Genomic DNA, 20,047 nt, shown 5'->3' on the forward strand with positions numbered 1-20,047 from the left:
TAGGGAATAATTATATTAACGAACCACAAAATCAAAAATATTGTTTGCCTAAAAAAACCATATTGTAATTTATACTAACTAAAATAAAAACATTATATTATTTCGCTCCCAATAAAAAAAAAACATAATAAGAAAAAAAAAAGTATAATATCTAGCACAGACGTTTAATTTTTTTAAGTTGCTTCTTGTTCAATAAAGTTGCCTCAAAATTAGGGAATTCCAGCACCACCTGACTTCTAGAACAATCGTCTTGCTTTTTCTTGCATGTCCTCGATGTGAATAATCTCCTGCATCTTCCCATTTTTATCTTTTTTTAATCCAACATCTTGAAAAAGTTGATAGACAAAGATGAATTAATAAGTATGGATTCTTCGTCAGAAGCATCTTCTTCTTTTTTTAATAGTTTGTACATGATATTTTGATTCAAAATCATCAATTTCTTCCAAAAATCCATAGCATGGCTTACATGCATGCTTATGATTAACATGATCATGTTTAGGATCCATAAGAAAAAAAATTAAAATTAAAGAACAAAAAAAAAATAAAAAATTAAACCCTAAAACAGAAATATGAGAGAAATAAAAACTAACAAATATTGAATAGCGAAATTTTAAAATACCAGGAGATATCAGTTACTAATTTATAGTCAAATATGTTTAACTTATTTGGTAAATAAAATATTGATCTAATATTGAATAATAGTATATGTAAAAGAATATTCTCTAAATCTCTAATTATATTCATGCTATACATGCACGGGCTTTTTTTTTTTCTTTTTTGGGTAAATGTACATGCACGGGCCTTCTTTCTACTTATATTTGGTCAATGTACATGCACGGGCCTTCTTTATACTTATATTTGGTAAAAAAATATATGAATATTATATAATAGCCCATTTAATATTACTCATTTTTAACTTCTTTCTACTAATATTTGATAAAAAATCATATAATATCAAATTAAATATTTTATTTATTTTGAAATTATTTTATATATGTATATGTTTGGTTATAACAAAAAAAGTAAGATAATAAATAATAATTAATAAATAATAATGATAATAAAAATATATTTTTGGAGAGAATTTAAAAGAATAATGTACTGACACATGGCGTAAATGGTTCTTCTTTTATATTATATATATATATATATATATTTTGTCTTTTTCATTCCTCGTTAGCTACTTATTTCCCTAAGCGATGACATATTATGCAGGAAATGACAACTTAGCATTTCCTTAGAACAATGGTCATTTAAGAAAACAAGCTTCCATGAAGACGTTAACAACCTTATGATCTTGACTCTACCTTCAATTATTTCACCATGAAGTCCAAAAGCATCCTTGAGAACATCTTCATTAGTAGCATATAGGAAAGACCTACAATCAAGACACATAATTGAGTCAAAACTTGTAACAAAGAGAAAATGAAATTAAGCCACAACGGTACAGTATCCTTAGTTTTTGGATTACAGAAATTGATTTATGCTAAAGAATGAACTTTTTTCGGTGAACGGACTTGGTTATGTACTGGGTTCTGAAAAACAAACTAAATGTTAGTAAAATACGATGTAAATTGCAGCATAGTACAAAAATTAGTTTGTCCAACAAAACAAGAAAGGGCACATTTTTTCTTACAAAAGGAAAGGGTTACTGAATGCCTGAAACTAATTAATATAAAAAAAATTAACAAATCATATGTTAACTAATATTAAAAACTCACCAAGCTCTTGGAAGGTTATGAACCTCACATTTTGAGATTCACTAACATCTGTTTCTCATAAATTACAATGCATTTATGAAATATTGTACAGCCCATGCATCCACTCCTCAACCGCTCGTATTTATGCAAAATTACCATGCACTTTTTTACTTCATTTGGCGGTGTTACCATTCACTTCCCAGAAGCGATCTCACATCTGGATCGTTGACATCCCTATTTATACATACAGACACACACATGTTTCAAAACCATAACTCATGGCATATATGTCTATATTGTGTGTGTGTATATATATATATATATATATATGCATGGAAACTTTGAAGAAGATGATTGATTCATATACATGCTTAAGTAGAAAAGAGGACAGCCGCACCGAAATCCTCCAATTACTGATGGCATAAAGTAATAATGGGGCACAATCAGATTCAAAAGGGGATAAAAGGCCATGAACAATGTTATAATGCCAGCAACTCAACATATGTGCAACCAAGACCAGATTCAAAAGATTCCCAAGGGAAGATGAAGCAGAATACCCAGAGTGACTAAACATTGCATAAATCACACAGAAGAAGAAGAAATTTGAGTATGCAAGAAAACCTGATTTTAAAGCCAAAAAAAAAAAAAAAACTTGCAAGAGAAGTAAAGATTCAAAGAAGAAAAAGAAAACAAAAGAAGCTAGGAAAGCAAACAGCAGAACAATCTCTAGCTCTGGAGAACAAACAGGAGAGTGTCGGTTTGAAAATAAACTAACAAAAAAAAATGAAAACTCTACTGGGCTGATGATCTTCCCGGTTTGATTTCACACTCACACTCGCAGAGAAGAAAAAAAGGTTGTTTTTTGAGTGAAGTATGGCAGCTTCAAATCGTGCTTTCCAATCAGAGCTCCAAGAAGATCGTGGTCCTTGATAACAATGGATGGCTCAGATCAAGTCACAACCAATAAATAGGTCAGATACAAATGGGAAACCAATAATGTGATCTGAGTTACCAAAAATGGAAACCAATAATATGGCTCATTACTGCTTAGCTAATTAAGTTTACCACTAGTCGTTTACATCGATCAGAGAGCTCTCTGATTTATTACAAAAAGGATATTCAATTATTATATCAAAATACCTCAGATTAACTTTTGATATTTTACTTGATATAATGACCTCCTAAGCCATCATGACATCATATAAGATGCTAGACACCCCGCTTACTAGGTGCCATCAAAGTAGAGTGATATAAAGCACATATATTTTCTAACCAAATAGTAAACCGCAAAGAAGCTAGGAACTTTATTTGTCCCCATTTTTCAATTTAAAAAAAAAAAAAAAAGTTTTCAGGTTTTAGAACCAGCATATATCTTTAACAATTATTGTTGTTTCTAAAACTAGAAAATAATTGTTTTATTAATATTGGCCGAACAATAGCCAAACCACTGCATGAATGGAAATACCATCTTCATGGCAAACTCCATAAAACACATTTATTAATCTTGATTAGCCAGTAAACATGTATAGTTAAAATATAAAATGGAGCTTAAAAAAAATGTCTGTCTTAATTAAGAGTCATCAATATGATATTAACCGTATGAATGACGACGAGGACTTTGACATATAGATTCTATGAAAATAGCGAAAACAGAATGCCAATACTTCACTTGAGTGCATGGTAAGTGTTTTACAAGTAAATTAAAATAGCATCAATTAATTGTACATGCAATTTTCTCTCTCAAGCTCAACCACATCACACCAGTATCCTTTGATCAAACAATCAGCTTGTCACATGCAATGGTAGGTGGAGGATTGTTGATAATCATAATTATTTGACGGGACAGCTTTAATTATTTATTGACTTTTGTCTAATTATAGTCTCAGTTAGCCGTTGGCACCAACAACCTCAAGCCTCGATCATTTACTTAGAATTTTGTCGGCCACTGTTATTTCTTCTCTATTTTGCTTTCAGACACTGCCTTTTGGGTCCCTTTCTCAGTTGATCAGATTTATTTTTGGATCTTGGAATTCTCATACTTTTTTGTTTATGTAATTTGTTTAGAAAATTAACAACACGCCGTCTTAGCTCAGCCGGTAGAGCGCACGGCTTTTAACCGTGTGGTCGTGGGTTCGATTCCCACAGACGGCGTTTTGCGATTCTTTTCCTTGCTTTTCGTTGTGTCTAAATTTTATTTTTAAGTTTTTTTTTTAATTCTTTCTTAAATCTCCTCTAGTTGAGTCTCCATAATTGGTGAATAATTATGTGGAAACAAGCTACTTGGCTGCATATTTTGCTAATTAGATGTCAGAGCTGCTAGAGTAGGAATTAAAGAGTCTAAAAAAAAGACTTTAGTTATTGGTTTTATTCTGACTTATTAATCTTGGCCGTCCATTTTTATCAAGACTTTCAACCATGTGGTGGACAATTCTTATCCCAGCGGCACTCAAAGTAAAACCACCTTTATATTTAATGTAATATAGAAATAAAGTAAAATAAATTATTATAAACATTTTCTTTTTCGGCAATAATTTTTTTGTTGTAAACTTGGAAATATTTTGCTAATTAGGTGGTGGAGCTGTTAGAGTAGGAGCCAATGAAAAAGACTTTTAGTAAATGATTTTGCTCTGACTCATTAATCTGGGCCATCCATTTTTATCAAGGCTTTCAGCCACGTGGTGGACAATTTTTATCCCAATAGCATATATATATATAATCAAATAATAATTATATAAAAAAATTATAATAAACTTATTTTTTCAGCAATAATTTTAAAAAAACTTCCTATTATCATCGGTTAGTATTTTTTTAGAAAATTATTATCAGTAATTTGCTAGCTTATTTTAATTGTATGTACAAGGATGATATAGAATTACATAGATATTAAAATTCAAAATATACATTATTTGATATATTTAATGATCTTAAAATTATAAAAATAATAATAACAACACATAAGCTTTATTATGTCTAAGCTCCACCACCATCAGGATATGACTTTGAAATTTCAAAGTATTAATCAACAAATTTACAGAGTTATTATTATTATTATTATTTTCTACTTACAATATCACCAACCAATATTTTTTCAAGAAAAAAAGTTACCAGCCAATATGTAAGAGTTGCTTATCTGACTTCAATCCACACAGTCGTAGTGTAGCTTTGCAGTTTGTAATTTTCCAATTTTTGTAATTTTTAGTTCATTTTAATACTTCAAAAAAGTAATTTACCAAAAGGGATCGGGCCGACGCAAACGACACGGGGAGATGACCTAAATGGAACCAGCTCCTTCATTAGATACCCCAACCGAGGCAAGGATCTGAAGCATCCTCGCTCGGACCATTACATAATACAATCAAACCCTAAACAGAATTTGAGCTTTTTCCTTTATTCCACCTTACTTAAAAATTATTATCACATCTAAAAATAATGCAAACAAGGAAAAGTTTTAAGTTCTTCTCGAATTAACGAATCCCCCCAAAAAAAATAAAAATAAAAAATCAGTTTTCGAAACAGAAACCCAAACTACACTTGGAATACCAGTTCATTTACATTGTAAGCTATTTATATGGCACATAGCAGACATTAGCTAATTGAATATAAACTCTATGATAAAGTCAATTTGTAAAAGCTATGAGGGATTACTAGAGTATTACACTTCTATAAAATTGAGAAAAGATCTTATTCAACCAGTGTTTTATCGAATTCAAGATTTGCAGACTGCAACCAGAGAGATGGACATTATGCACAAGGACTACTTCTGCATCTTTGAATTGGCTTACGAAAATATTCGGATAGTGGAGTCTCTGGAACTGGTATGAGTTTTCCTATAGCAGCAAGAGGCCAGCTGAGAAAATACAAAAAGCAGACAAGCTTGTTATGGAAATTATTACATATAATTTACTTGATAATTAAAATACAATTCAAATCATTGATTCCTAATTATAGTATTAAGTCAATCATACCTGACAATGGCAATACCAAGACATGCAAGCCAGTACTTCCAATTGAGTCTAACTGTTGAGGTAAACTTTCCAAGGAATTCGATGATTATTATCTGCCAATTCAGTTGAAGAATGGATTACAAATAAATTAACAAATATTATGACATGAAACACTCTAGATGTATAACCATAAGGAGAAGGGGGGGCACCTGAAGAACAAAGGTTACTCCAATTATTCCCATAAAGAGGTGGTTTTTCGTCACTCCTCTGAAGACATTGATTTGATCAGGCTTTCGAGCATTGAACTCATTGAATATCTGTAAATATTTGATGGATAGAAGATTAATAATTTGCAACAAAAACAAAAGACCCTCTGCAAGCTACATTTGCTGGTATGTCAACTTAAGATCCAGTGGATCAGATCACATGTGAAATATTATAACCCCTTGACCCAATTTAGTGCACCAGTACCAAGAACTCATTCCCGTATCATATTATAATTTTCAAGCTTTGTACTTACTTGGCAGAGGACAAACGCATTGAATATCACAGTATTCTTCAAATCCATGGCACGCTCCCTGGTGTCATTGTTCAGCCCAAGTATACTATTGCCTTGGAAGTTAAGAACCAAAAGAACAGAAACTTGATACAAAGCCTGCAATGAGTAAAACATAAATATGAGATATTCCACTGTGATCTAAACAAATGTCAAACAAAATACAAATACAAGATAACTGATACCTGTATGATTAAATTCCTCCACATGATGTTTGTTATAAGAGGTTCCCTGAATGAGTTTCATATTAAAAACAAAATCATTAGTACAAACACAACATGTATAAATCTAAAAGTGGATTGCTATGACACTCCAAACAGAAGCGCATGCAACCAGGGAAATACATTTGAGATCACACAGACAGTTAAGCAGTCACATTTTAGAGAAATAACGCAAACCTCAAAATTTTATGATAAACTACAACTTGACAATAAATACAGAAGGACCAAAAATAATGAAAAGAAAGCACATGAGAGGCCATCAGTTAAGATTTAAATTGTGAGAAAGAAATCTCAATTAATGCTCAAATTAGATCAACCAAGACTTTGCTAATTGATAAGCACCATATCATCACATCATAAGCTATGATGACTATAGCTTTTCAAAAGAACTGAATTTAGATAAACACGCTGTCTCATACCTTCTTCCAACTGGTGATCTATGCATAAGGTGGTCTGTTGGTGGTTCGGTAGCCAATGCAAGTGCCCCAAGAGTATCCATGATTAAGTTTACCCACAGAAGCTGTAAAAAACAAAAATGAAAAGCGAAACACAAAGGTTCGTGATGCTGACACATCTTGAAATGCCAATGCTTTTTCATGATGTTGTAAGTTTGAATGAAGGACAGGGTTGAAGAGACTAACCTGAACAGCATTCAAAGGAACGTCACCAGAGGAAACTGCAGCCACAACATTAATTACAAGAGCTGCAACATTAACGGTTAGCTGGAATTGAATAAATTTCTGAATGTTTGCATACACAGAACGACCCCATCGAACAACCTAGATAAATTAGATAGAGCAAGGAAATACAATTAGTAACATAAACATAAGTACAAGTTTCCACCGCAATCCGGCGATTATAAGATAAAATAACAAGACAAATTTGCTTCAATGAATGCAAAATCTTTTACTTACCTTTACAACAGAAGCAAAGTTATCATCCAAGATAATGATATCTGAACTTTCTTTCGCAACTTCAGTTCCTTGGATGCCCATGGAAAGACCAATATCTGCCTAAAATATAAAATCGCATAATGTGTAGATACAATCAACTATGACTAGAAAACACACAAGTAAAGGACGTTTTGAAAACACAACATTGGAAATTTGAAGTTAAACGTATCATAGGTATGTGCCAAAATACTAAAATATCAAACCTACAATTCTGTCAGATCCAGCTAGAAGTCTCCCTTAAATTGTAGTTGCCAATACAATAAGTTATGAAAATATAAATTGGAAAAAACAATGACAAACCTCATGAAGAGCAGGAGCATCATTAGTTCCATCTCCTGTTACTGCAACAACTTCTCCCCCTTTACGTAATGCTTGTACAAGCAAAAGCTTGTCATTTGGTGAAGACCTTCCCATAACCTGCATTTTTTTTTTAATGTCCATTTACATTAGTCTTATTTCTATGAGAAAAATTATTTTAAGTTGAATAAATTTTATTCAAGATCTATGGAAATGTAATGTGTCATAATTCCCTGCTTTTAGAACCATACCGTTATTTGCTTAGCAACTTTTTCCCTCTCTTTATCAGATAATGCACGGAATACTTTTCCTTCAATGATATTAGGCTCAGTAGCATCTTCAGCCGCATCGAGTATTCCACACTCCAAAGCAATTGCTTTAGCTGTTTGGATATTGTCTCCAGTGACCATGCGTACCTGTATAATCAAAAACATATGATCCCCATTTTGTTATTTTCTGGTTGTTACATAACACATATTACAATTAGCAAACAAGAAACCACTATATTTTCATTAAACCTTCAGGCTTAAAAGGAAGCTGTCTAAATATTAGAAATAATAATTATGCATGTTCAGAAATATATATACAAATATATATATATGAAGCTCTTTCTTTTGAAAACATGATATATATATATATATATATGAAGCTCTTTCTCTAGAAAACATGAGAGATTACCTTAACACCAGCTGATGTGCAGATGTGAACTGCATCTCTGACACCAGGGCGGCAAGGATCCTACACAAGGACATGCATATTAGAATTATTAGAGAATGACAAATCCAAGATTGAATGTTAAAATGGAATGAAGAAAACAAATTCCAGGAGTATCACTCTATTTGTTTTTCATATGCATTTGAAAGGAACAAGCCCGTACACTACAGCAATATTTTAATAAAGTTTATATATATGCATTCAGTTGTGTACGTATCCAAATTTGTATTATATTGAATAAGCTTGCCTGCATCATTGAAGCTGTTCAGAAAAGCTCCATTTCAAGGTCCAAAAACAAAGTTTCTTCAGATTTTTGTCACTTTGCACATTTACCGGTAAGAGAATATATGGAAATAATAACTTATCTCCTATTTAACGTGATTCACATTGTAATGTTTTGAAAATCGACAAATTGAGCATGAAAGGAACAAACAATTCCAAATGCCAGATATATGCAGTCCTATAAAAACAATTGAAAAAAATTAATTACTGAGCAGTATCATGAGAAGCTTGGGTTTTTATGCTTACTTTTATCCCAACAATACCAAGTAAAACAAGTTCATCTTCAGGTAAAGCCCATTGGGATAAATGTTCTTCGTCTTTAGGAATTTTTCCCAATTCATACGATCTATATGCAATGGCAACACAACGCAAGCTGTTCGCTGCCATGCTATCAATCGCTGCCTTGAAATATTCCTGCTTAAATGACGTGAAAGAAAATGTTAGCAAATATTGACTAACACTTATGGAGACTAATAGACCATAGACTGAAGTATCTTGATAGATTGCAATTCCTAACCTTATCTTCATTGATTGAGTGGAGGCTGGCATTTGAATCGAGATATCCTGTACATGAGGCTAAAACTATCTCTGCTGCACCCTTCCAGTGGATGTGAACTTTGGAGTCACGCTGCCATGAAAAATAATATCTAATTAGCATACTGCATAACAATTAATGATTTGATGCACCGAATTAGTCTCTAAGAATAGGGTATAACATTCTCATAATGCCACTTGAAATAAGTTTGGAGCTAATTGATCACCGAACATCAAATATTGGACCTCAACAATGAATCACTACTTACTTGTTTTACTGCAACACCGCCTCGCTTTTTCTCCGAGTTGAATGGGAAAACATGAAGAACTGTTGTTTCTGATTTGATAACATCAAACTTCATCCCCAACTGCAATATAAAAATTTTGTGATGACTAAAAAATCTTTTAAAAAAAATTTAAAACATAACAGTAAGCAACAGTTAAAATATATACCTTCACAGTCCAGGAAAGGATAGCCTTTTCTGTGGGAGATCCTGTAACCTCAACATCTCCACCACCCTGTTATAATGAAAAGCAGTTAAAATACAGAATTTTACGCAACATCAGAATTGTTTTATCTGTTGCCGCAAACCAAAAACATAAAAGAAGGGCTTACTTCAGGTACAAAAACATTGCCTGTGGTGTTTTGAGCAACACCCTCACATAGCAGAGAAGAAACCATGGGATGAAGCTGCGAGTAATCTCCTGGTGGATTTATCTTCTTTGTCCCAACATATGCCTCAACCACAGTCATCTGTAGTCAAAATATAAACTTTCTCATAGTTTCATAAAGAAATAAAAATACCCAATTCTTTAAATATGACCCATGAATCATATTCAGAAAAGAAATTCAGTTTCTACTATAAAACCCACTTGATTCAAAGTCAGTGTTCCAGTCTTATCACTGCAAATTGTTGTTGCAGAACCCATAGTTTCACAGGCAGACAGCCTTCGCACCTGCATGTATAGTGCCGTAGAAAATGGTTATACAAGTTATGAATTGCAGACAAATTGTAAGATGAAATATTATACATAAAAATAAAATAAAACTTACCAGTGCTTTATCTGCCATCATCTTCCGCATTGAGTATGCTAGACTGTCAAAGAAATCAAGGTACAACAACAATATGTTAGAAAAAGGTTAAATGGGGAAAAAAATTAAAAAAAATAAAAAAAAAAAGAAGAAGAAGAAACTTTTATAAAATTAGAAACAGGCTCCATTGTTATCGCAATGATAAACAAAGGTACAGGTCATTCTTACGTCAAGGTAACAGCCAATGGTAGTCCTTCTGGCACTGCAACAACCACAATGGTGACCTGATTGGTTCCAAAATTAGATAAAAGAGACCCAAAAAGACCAATAACAAAATAAAAGCAAACATTCATTCAGTAAGTTTATTCCACTTACTGCAATGGTGAAGATTTTAATTACTCCATCTACAGCATCACTAATACTAGTCTGGCCTCTATGAAATTCGACCTTTCCTTCCGAACTTCTTGTATTTCCAGAAAAGTATCTAAAGGATTAAAATAGTACATAGCTGATAAGTAAGAGAGCATAGAAGTCATGTAACAGAAAATGAATTGTCCACTTACAAATGTCTTACCTGCCTAGGAGGACAGCAAGCACAAAAACAGCTACGGTAAGCCCAACAATGCCTATAAAAGTTGCAACTCCATTCAAGCGTACCTGAAACAGGTCACCGAAAGAAAATATAAGATGTGATGAACAAATATAATAAGCCACTGCAATAAATTTTAAAGAAAAAAGGCAACACCTGTAAAGGAGTTTCTTCACCAGTATCCTCCGAAATACTTGCCATTAACAAGCCCCATTCAGTATTTAATCCAACACCAGTCACCTGCAAATAGTTAAAGAAAGATGAAGCAGCATGCTGGTTATAATGAAAAGTACCATAATCATGGGAAAATAATACACAGAGTGACAGAAAAATCGAATTTTGAGAAAGGACTATATGGCAATTCATTGCTACTGTACGTCTCAACGACAATTAGGCACACACAACAAATGAATTTTTACCATTCAATAGCTTAAGGACCAATAGTATGAAGACGAAAATTAAAGCAATAATATGGTAAATACTCATTTGTACATATGGGTCTGACTAAACTACAAAGCGTTGCCGATTACACCCATGCAATAAGGTAGTGGGAATATTTACCAGCATGGTACCAACACCATCTGCTACTTTGCAACCAGACATCAAAAAAGGTGCTTTTTGGTCCTTGTGCACCTACAAAAACATCATGTGTGCTTAAATATAATAAAGACTTACAATCAGATAATTAAATTACTATGACGTTAAACCAACTCACAATCTTGCTTTCACCAGTCATGCTAGATTCATCGATGGCAAGAGAATGGCCACTAATTAAGATTCCATCAGCAGGGACCTTGGTAGAAATTAGTAATATGATTAAGAAACACATAGAATACAAGTCCTACCAGAACAAAATAAAACATTAAGATACTTACCTGATCCCCTATTCTAAGCGGTACAACATCACCAACAACAATATCAAATATAGAAATTTTAACCATTCTTCCACCTCTCATGACCTGTGAAATTACCAAATAGTTAAGCAATCAGTTTAACAACAAAAAGCGTAAGTAAATAGGTCAAGATACAGAGGCGCACCTCCAACTGTATATTTTGCTTTTCTTTGTTTAAATTTTGAAACTGAAGAGATTGCCGATAATCACTAACAGCTGCAAAACAGAAACAAAATATACAGGTAAATAAGACACTTATTCCAATTGAAATTCAGATTGAAGATAGGTATATATTGCTTCTGAAAGAAGCCTGATTTAAGCAAAATCAAACCACATAAATTCAATATATGGCACGACAATAAAATGTTGTAACACGGAAAGATTTCGCAAACTGACTAAACACGGAGAGATTTTTTAAGATTATAACTTTGATAGAAAATTACTAGCTCTGACCAACACACAAAAAGCTGATGTAGCCCAACAATTTAAACATTTAAGTTGCATAAACTTCATTTCCCAACATAAAATCGTAAGTACTCATTGCATGTCGACAAGGAAGAAAAAAATTAATTACTTGTGACCCTTCCAAGGGCCAACATAACTAATCCTCTGTCTACACAGAAATCATAAGGCATATCTAAATAAAAAAATGTTTTTAAAAATCAAAGAAAATACCTGTGACAACTATAACAAGAATAACAGCAAAGGCAATGCTTCCCCCATCATACCATCCTTCTTGCAAACCCTGTAAGGAACATCAAGAATGAAGAGACATGAAACCCCTGGTTAAGCATAATAGAAGAAAGGAAAAAAGCACACCTAGACATTCAGAGCACCATACAGGAAGAAGAAACTAAACAAAATAAAAATAAAAGGAAATGAAAGACAGGAAAGGGAGAAAAATCAACGAGTAGTGTTTTAACTGTTCGAGTGAAATGGTGCCCTGACAAAAGAACATTAATTAAAATAGTTTTCCTTTACAGGTTAAATATAATATTAGAACAACAAATAAAAGTCATGTTTTGTTGAAAATCAAACTATACAGTAGCGCTTCCAAATTCATCATTGGAGTACTTAGAACAAACACGAAATGAGAAGAAGGCCAAGCATACCTCTGTCTTTATTCCAAGTGCCAATGAAACAACTGCAGCTATGATCAAGATTATGAGAGTTAAATCTTGCCAAGCTTCCCAAAGGAATGTCTGCAGGACAAAGCATAAGCATAAAATAAAAGAATTAATAAGAAAAAATAACACCTGAAAGTAGGAACTAATAAGAAAAATAACACCTAATTCTAAAACACAAAATAAAATAATTATACCCAAAAACTCCGCCCTTTTTTCCTAGGATATGTATTTGACCCAAACGTGTTCCTTCGTTTAAACAAATCGGTATCATCCCCGTCGATTCCCTTCTCTATGTTTGTTTTAAGCATAGCTGCTAAGCCTTTAACCTGATTACCATCAAAGTGCATAATTGCATCAATTTAAAAAATGCCAAAAAAATAAAATAAAAAAAAAATATATATATATATATATAGATATCAAAAAATGATAAACATGCTGCCTATTGACCGACCCCGTTACACTGTTGTAAAGCAGAAATGTTGTGGTCCCTTGTTAATGAAGAAAGATTTTCTACGCTAATTGCATAATCACCGCTCGGAGTTGGGGAAGTTACGGTCACACCTAATAATAGTTGATCAAAAGAAAAATAAAAATGAGAAATAAATGTGTATAGCAATGAGGAGTATAAAACCATGTTTTTAAAATAAGTTAAGCAGTGCCTAAGCTATAAAGTTTGTAAATAAGAAATTATGCCTATGCTGTAGCCAAAAGGCGAGTTAGACAAGACAAAAATTATCTTTTGTGAAAGCCAAGTCTAGGCACACATATGGGTTTTCAAGCGTTCATTTTGAATCATTTATACATTAGTGGTCAAAAAAAGGTCTTCAGACTTGCTAATGCTGCTTTTTATCAATGTTCTTAATGTGATAAACTTTAGGATTAAGTTTGGAGTTTTCTTATTTATTATTATTATTATTTTATAAGAAACCACTCGTCTTGGCACATTTCACTTCTGTTCCAGGAAAAATCATATGAAAAGCAATCATGAAGTTGCTAAAGAAATTTGTCAGTGATATACCAATTTCCCCTTCTCCAGCCAGTCTGAAAAGCAATGCTGCCTGATTTGAGGAGTAATATCAGTTAGAATTTACCAGACTCACTAAAATACCATAATAAAAAGTTTCTCGATGTCAAAAATATTACTCTTATGACTTGTGCATGAGATCTGATCAGCCTCCTTCTTTTCTCTTGTTCTTCTTCCTTCTTCAAGTCCAAAGTGTACCGAAATCGGCGAGAGGCATTTAGTACCAGTGCTGCTTGCTGCAAAGAAAAACGAGAAATTCTGAGAGGACAAGGACACAACGTGCAATAAGGCAAATTTAACATATAAGTTTTTCTTACACTCCTAGAGGCGCAAAAGCTGACCGACACTTGCACAGAATTCTCTCGAAGTTGCTTAATTAAACTTGTACCGCATTAAGGATCTATTTGCCTTCCGATTGTTACTACCACCAACTAACTAAATTCTTGTCAACTCCAAGCACCTTTTACTAGCTAAATACTGGGCTCCTCTCAGGTATCTCAAATTCACACCATCATATTCACATTAACAGTCGTTTTTATTTGCATCGTATTTAATAGTTTCATTAGAAGAGGTAAAAGGCAGCCAACAGTCACGCACCTGTTAAAACCAATAAACAATATTGTACACCAATTGACAATTACCCAAGAACTACTTTTACTGCAACGAGAAACTTTAACTCTATTATCACATAATGGTTTTGGCATTTTCATGTGTAGTGCACTCATACTCATTTATCCTCTTATCACCTCAAAATTTTATATATCAATAACAAGTATCAGTTTTATATGAGCCCAATAGAAAACCACATATACGTCATTTGTTATTTTTCCCCCACTCTTTCAATCTAATTAACAACTTACAATCCCAAACTGAGCATAGAAGGCCAACGCATGCATTCCCATCTAACAAAAACCCAATTCTAGATATTGCAGCCAAAGTTGATGATTGCACTAATCAAACGCAACAATGCAGCATCGTCTCAGTGAACAAAAATATGAAGTAAGCGTGCATGGATAATGGCAATTCACAAACTAAGTTATAAATTTACCCTCCAACGTCTGAGAGTTTCCGGAGGTGCATTCTTTGTATTGGTAATGTCGAAAGGGTCCTCCGACGAGGCATCGACGTCGACCTCAGCATCTACGCCGTCGTCAAACACTTGCTTCCCAGCCTCCATCAAATCATGCTGTTCATCAACATCAATCTTGGAGAACGGCAACTTGCCGCCGTTGGAAGGACCATTCGAAGCCATTATTATAGCTTCGAAAAAATCAAATCAAAGTCGTCGCAGGGAGAGATGGCACAGAAATCTGAAGCTTATACTGTGCCGACCACCACCACCTCCGTACCAGTACAACAAAAAAAATAAAATAAAATAAAATCGACCGCACCGAATCGCAAACTCTCTTCCTCTTCCTCTCTTTCTCTTCTATATATAGGTGCTTTTTACAGAATCAGAAATGAATGAGAAAACAAAAATCGAACATAGAAACGATTATTACCGATCGCTTTCATCATAGCTAATAACAGTTCCACCGCTGGAACGCCCTTCAACATTCCTGGAATTTAAAAAATAAAAATATAAAAAACGAAAACAAATCGATGTTAGGGTTCGTCTGGTACGGTTTTACTAAAAATGGGGATTTATTGGTTTGGAGATTTGCAAAAAAGCTAGAAAATGAGCTGTTGTTTTTCGAAAACGTTTCTATTTTTTTGCGTTTTGAATACGTTTCCGCGTAACAGAAGGAGACAGTCTGTTACGAAGACAAAGCCAGCAAAACGACTCATCACCTTGCCCGGATTCATCGTCGTTGATTGCAGAGATTGACAAGAGAGATTTTTTCTTCTTTTTTTTTTTTTTTTTTGACAAAAAAAATGGGACGACGATGGACTTAATTGTGTAGGAAGTTTCTTCGAAACTTCGCGCCTAACTTCAAGTGGGCGACCACTTTTAACTTACGTCACGTGTCTATAAATTTATTTTAAAATAATTTTGTTACCTGTGATAATCCCCATCATCAATTTATGGTCACTATTACTTGATTGGTTTATTATATTATTTTTAGATTAAAATTTTAAAAATATAATGATATAGATTTTTTAAACATTAATTAATTTCATCTATTTAATTTTTATTTAAAAATAATAATTGTTTAGAAAAAATATGATAAACGTTTTTTTTTTTTTCCTTTTTAACAAAAAATCTATTGTAAACGTTCAAAATGTTCTTTTTTATTTTTAACGAGTAATTTGATTTTTAGAGAGCGAAACAAAGTCAAACTAATATGGAGTACGGGGATGACAATGTTAAAAATGGTATGGCTTTTTCCCAAAAAGAAACAAATTAATGTCAGATATGGTCGGGAGTATTGAAATTGTTTAAGATTATTATCAAATTTGCTTGTTTAAAAGAAAAGGATGATAGCTACAGTGATAGAGTGTTTTTACCTAGTTGTATGGGATTTAGATCCAGATCCGTTTGATATAGTAGATAAAAATAGAATTTTAGTCAGTAGAGTTTTATATAATAGATTTTTTTGAAAAATATTTTTTATTAAAAAGCTAATAAGTATTTAATTGTAAATAAAAAATCTGCATTAAAACTCATTAAACTGTATTAAATACTTATTAATTTTCCATATAAGATAAAAAAAAAAAAAATTGTAGAGAAGCTCAAAAGTTTTGGCTTTTCTAAAACAGCTTAAAAAAACTCATTTTTTAGTCAATAAGTACTTATTGACTTTTATCGAATATTTTTATTTTTTTATAAAAGAACTTTTAACATTCCAATAGAATTTTTAAAGAAAAAAAATATATATATATCCTGTCAAACAAAGCCTAGAATAATTTGTAATTTTTTTAAAAAAATATATATTTCTAAAAAAAAAAAAACCTCTATTTTTATAATTAAATAAATTTCAACATCAATTTGGTAACCGTTTGTTTTTATTATTTTTTTCCAAACCTTTTGTATTTCTTTAAAAGTATTTTTATAAATGAAACATTAATCTTTATTATAAAAGTTTTTTTTTATTTTTAATCATTTACAATAATTTTTTCTCTTTCCTTTATATGTATTGTTTACTAACTAGATTAATCTCATTTGATATATTCCAAAAAATAGAACACTAAAAATTTTAACTTTAGATTGCAGTCATATAGGATTACCCAAATACAACTGGGATTTGTGATCATCTAAATATCTCCAAATTTTTTTAAACAACGTGATAATCTAGGATCACTAGAACAATAATATTGACATATAACAACCTCCATATAGTTCGAGTTTAAGGCATACTTTAGCCTCGACAATGATTAGGCAAACTAGAAACTCGGCATAGTTTGGCCGGTCTTGGATCCCAACTCATCCGGGCAATTTTAGATTCAGTTGAAGTTGGAAACTAAGAAAATAAAAAAAAATAAAAAATTGAAATTGAAAAAACAAGTTTTTATCTTTTAAATCTTAAGATTGAAGTTTAATTTAAAAAAAGAAAAATGGAAATGGGTACCAAATACATTTTTTTTAATGGTTACAAGATTCATTCATGTTTTAAATCATCACAAAAGCTAAAAACTAAAAAATAAGAAACATCGCATTCACAAACCAGACTTATAGGTTTTGGTTTTTCTTTTTTTTTTCTTTTTTTGTTTAAGAGATTAAGTATATAAAAGTAATAAATGACTAACATAATAGTTATTTACAGTAACATAAAGAAAAATATAGTTTATCAAAATGATTTTGATTTTATAAAGATTTTAAAATATATTTGTATTCTATCTTATTCCATAGGTTTTTTAAGCTAGTTAATAAATTTAACTATTATTTAAAGTACAAAACCAATTATACACAACAACAACAAATTAAAAACAAAATAAAATAACAACAACAAATATTTCAAGAGCACTTAAGTTTTATAATCTATCTAATTTTCATTAAAAAAAAAAATAATTACAACAGACCATTCATAAAAGTAATTTTTTTTTTTTAATGGTTTTGTTTCAGTTGTTTGCTAATTTCGAAGAATACCATTTTTGTTTATAATGTGCGCGTTGGAACTTTATTTTGGTCAACTTGTGTGCGTTTGTTTTTCTTTTTCGGTGAATAAAAAAATATATCTCCTAATAAATGTTATAAATAATAGATTAATGTGAGATAACGAAACATATCAAAATTCAAATTAAAATTTTCAAATTTATAGATGTAATGGTTTTTCTTTCATCTTCAATGATGTTTGAATTGTGCGTGTTGGAACATGAGTTTATTTAGAAAAATCATTTTTATGATTTTGTTAACATGTACTTTACCTCTTACTATATGAAATCATCAAAAAGGTGTTACTTGAAGTTTATTTATTTATTTTTTTTTTTTGGGGGGGATTGATGGTGTTACTTTTACAGTTTAATTGATAAAATATAATAGCTTTATACATGGACATAATCTAATTTAACGATTATTGTAACTTTATAATTATTATTTTTTAATTATACATTAATGGGGTTAGAGGGTGTCCGAGGGCCACTTGGTGGACCTTCATTAGTCACTAAATTAACTTTATGGTGTACTCTTCCAATCAGCCTCGTTACTAGTGCATTTAAAAGTCAAAAAACTTCCAAAATGCTCTCACAAGAATTGAACTCTGATAAAAAGGAAAACAATATATAATTTTATCATTGCCAATATATGCTTTTCTTATCTGTAATTGAAGATTGTGGTAATTCCAATCGTTGTTCCAAATTCCAATTGGTGTTTGAGATTTTGACGTTGACAAGGAACCTTGGATCACGTTTAGATTGAATTCCACGTAGCCTCTTGTAATGGCCTTCATATTGCACTTCCAAAAATCAAATTTGAGTTCACTTTTCTTTTCTTTTTTCTTTTTTTTCTTTTTTTTTTTTGGCCCAAAGAGTTGTCACCGTTCAGTTTGGTACGTATTCATAATAAATAAATAATGATGGGTATGTCATTAATTATCAGCCTTTCCTAGTCCACATTTAACGGCTCAATTATGATAAAATACACAATTTTATGACAGCACTCTTTATCTAACATTGCTGGGAAAAAAAAAAAAAAATATATATATATATATAAATTCAGAAGAAAAGAAAAAAGGTGTAGTTCTGAAAATCCTATGGTTTATAGAAGAAAAGTAGAGTTTATTATGACTTAAGAAAAGCGAAGTTCATCACATTGTCCTGTAATGGACCGCATGAGAATAGTTTTAGTAATTCTGCACTTGTTTGCAGAGCCCACAGACATATTCTATTGGCAGCAGGAATATTCTATTGGCCCAAATCCTTTAGTCCTCTTGGCTTACAACAGGCAATAGGAATTAATCTCTCAGAAAGTTCTTTCGAAAATTGATTGTTAAATGACTTTTTGTATGGGACCTTGGTATGAATATGACCACTGGGACTTTTTGTTGTTTGGATTTTGATCCATCTGCAAATAAGGAAAAGAATTGTCCTAACTTAACTAAAACCACCAAAACCACCAAGAGAATCATTCACCCAAAAAGACAATAAAATAAAAAATAAAAAAGCCCAGTAATCTTTTTGGTTTGGGTCCCTTTTTAATTTAACAATCAGAGACTATTATCTTACATTCCAGTTCTTGGTTTCAAAGCAAGTTGCAGGGTAATATATTCAACATATAAAAGAAGATAAAGATCATCTCATCCGTGCTCTATTTTCGTTATTATGTTGGAACTGGAATAAAGGGAAGGCCCCTGGAATAAGTGTACATGTATTTAACAAAGCTTGTTCTGAGTCATTGAAGTTAAGAGTTTTATATCAAGCCAAGCTTTGAGTTCCAATGGCCGGGGAAGAAGAGTTCTTCAATTGCCTATTGGTGATTACAATGTCACTTTCCAGTTTCGTATAAGCAGATGGATCAAACCTTTTGAAGATTTTATCAAATTTAACTGTGATGGCTGTCTTTGCTCATCCTTTTTTGCATGAGGTATATATATAAATATATATATATATATATATAATAGTTTTACGGTACGGACTGTTTTTATGAAAGACCACATTAAAAGTCCATGTTTTTTGGAAAAAAAAAATATCGCCTTTGCTAAGTGTACATATACAGTAAATTGAATATTTTTTTTTTCAAAAAATATCAACTTTTGGTGCGATTTCTATATGAATGATCTGCATCATAGAATATCCCTATATATA

At 31.8% G+C, this 20,047-nt stretch overlaps 1 protein-coding gene, 1 long non-coding RNA gene and 1 other non-coding gene across 8 annotated transcripts; 1 reads left to right on the forward strand and 2 right to left on the reverse strand.

Moving 5' to 3' along the window:
• LOC112493141 (uncharacterized) lies at positions 1-3,000 on the reverse strand. 3 transcript variants are annotated; one of them, XR_009635022.1, is made up of 3 exons: positions 2,534-2,978; positions 2,068-2,113; positions 1-1,934 (listed from the first exon to the last, which is right to left on the reverse strand). It is a non-coding gene; the product is annotated as an uncharacterized LOC112493141 (long non-coding RNA). The 3 variants fall into 3 exon arrangements; XR_009635021.1 differs by lacking the exon at positions 2,068-2,113 and having other exon boundaries at positions 2,534-3,000; XR_007237406.2 differs by having other exon boundaries at positions 2,068-3,000.
• Positions 3,001-3,778: 778 nt separating this feature from the next.
• TRNAK-UUU (transfer RNA lysine (anticodon UUU)) lies at positions 3,779-3,851 on the forward strand. The gene has a single exon. It is a non-coding gene; the product is annotated as a tRNA-Lys (tRNA).
• A 1,353-nt stretch (positions 3,852-5,204) lies between these two features.
• Positions 5,205-15,774, reverse strand: LOC107428190 (calcium-transporting ATPase 9, plasma membrane-type). Of its 4 annotated transcripts, XM_048462354.2 has the most exons (35): positions 15,659-15,773; positions 15,370-15,426; positions 14,916-15,208; positions 13,987-14,103; positions 13,862-13,901; positions 13,295-13,404; positions 13,038-13,169; positions 12,829-12,918; positions 12,392-12,461; positions 11,862-11,932; positions 11,699-11,782; positions 11,539-11,616; positions 11,385-11,456; positions 10,980-11,063; positions 10,809-10,891; positions 10,610-10,718; positions 10,463-10,518; positions 10,256-10,298; positions 10,075-10,158; positions 9,818-9,955; positions 9,655-9,720; positions 9,471-9,569; positions 9,185-9,295; positions 8,914-9,084; positions 8,350-8,409; positions 7,923-8,087; positions 7,675-7,791; positions 7,336-7,434; positions 7,063-7,200; positions 6,841-6,941; positions 6,386-6,431; positions 6,165-6,299; positions 5,854-5,961; positions 5,666-5,757; positions 5,205-5,547 (listed from the first exon to the last, which is right to left on the reverse strand). In XM_048462354.2, the coding sequence occupies exons 3-35, from the start codon at positions 15,117-15,119 to the stop codon at positions 5,442-5,444; spliced, it is 3,279 nt and encodes a 1,092-aa protein (XP_048318311.1). In that variant the 5' UTR covers positions 15,120-15,208; positions 15,370-15,426; positions 15,659-15,773; the 3' UTR covers positions 5,205-5,441. The 4 variants fall into 4 exon arrangements, with proteins under 4 accessions (XP_048318311.1, XP_048318312.1, XP_048318309.1 ...); XM_048462355.2 differs by having other exon boundaries at positions 8,914-9,081; positions 14,916-15,426; positions 15,659-15,774; XM_048462352.2 differs by having other exon boundaries at positions 14,916-15,426; positions 15,659-15,774.
• Positions 15,775-20,047: the final 4,273 nt, after the last annotated feature.

The sequence above is a fragment of the Ziziphus jujuba genome, chromosome 12 (genome assembly GCF_031755915.1).
Source record: "Ziziphus jujuba cultivar Dongzao chromosome 12, ASM3175591v1".
In the NCBI taxonomy this organism is placed as follows: Eukaryota; Viridiplantae; Streptophyta; class Magnoliopsida; order Rosales; family Rhamnaceae; genus Ziziphus; species Ziziphus jujuba.

Excerpts from the sequence above, each read along its gene's own strand:
- LOC107428190 (XM_048462352.2), bottom strand. The coding sequence starts at position 15,119 with ATGGCTTCGAATGGTCCTTCCAACGGCGGCAAGTTGCCGTTCTCCAAG. Across the intron at positions 10,159-10,255 it reads TGATGGCAGATAAAGCACTG|GTGCGAAGGCTGTCTGCCTG; the intron begins GTAAGTTTTATT and ends CTATACATGCAG. Across the intron at positions 5,758-5,853 it reads GAGTAACCTTTGTTCTTCAG|ATAATAATCATCGAATTCCT; the intron begins GTGCCCCCCCTT and ends CTGAATTGGCAG.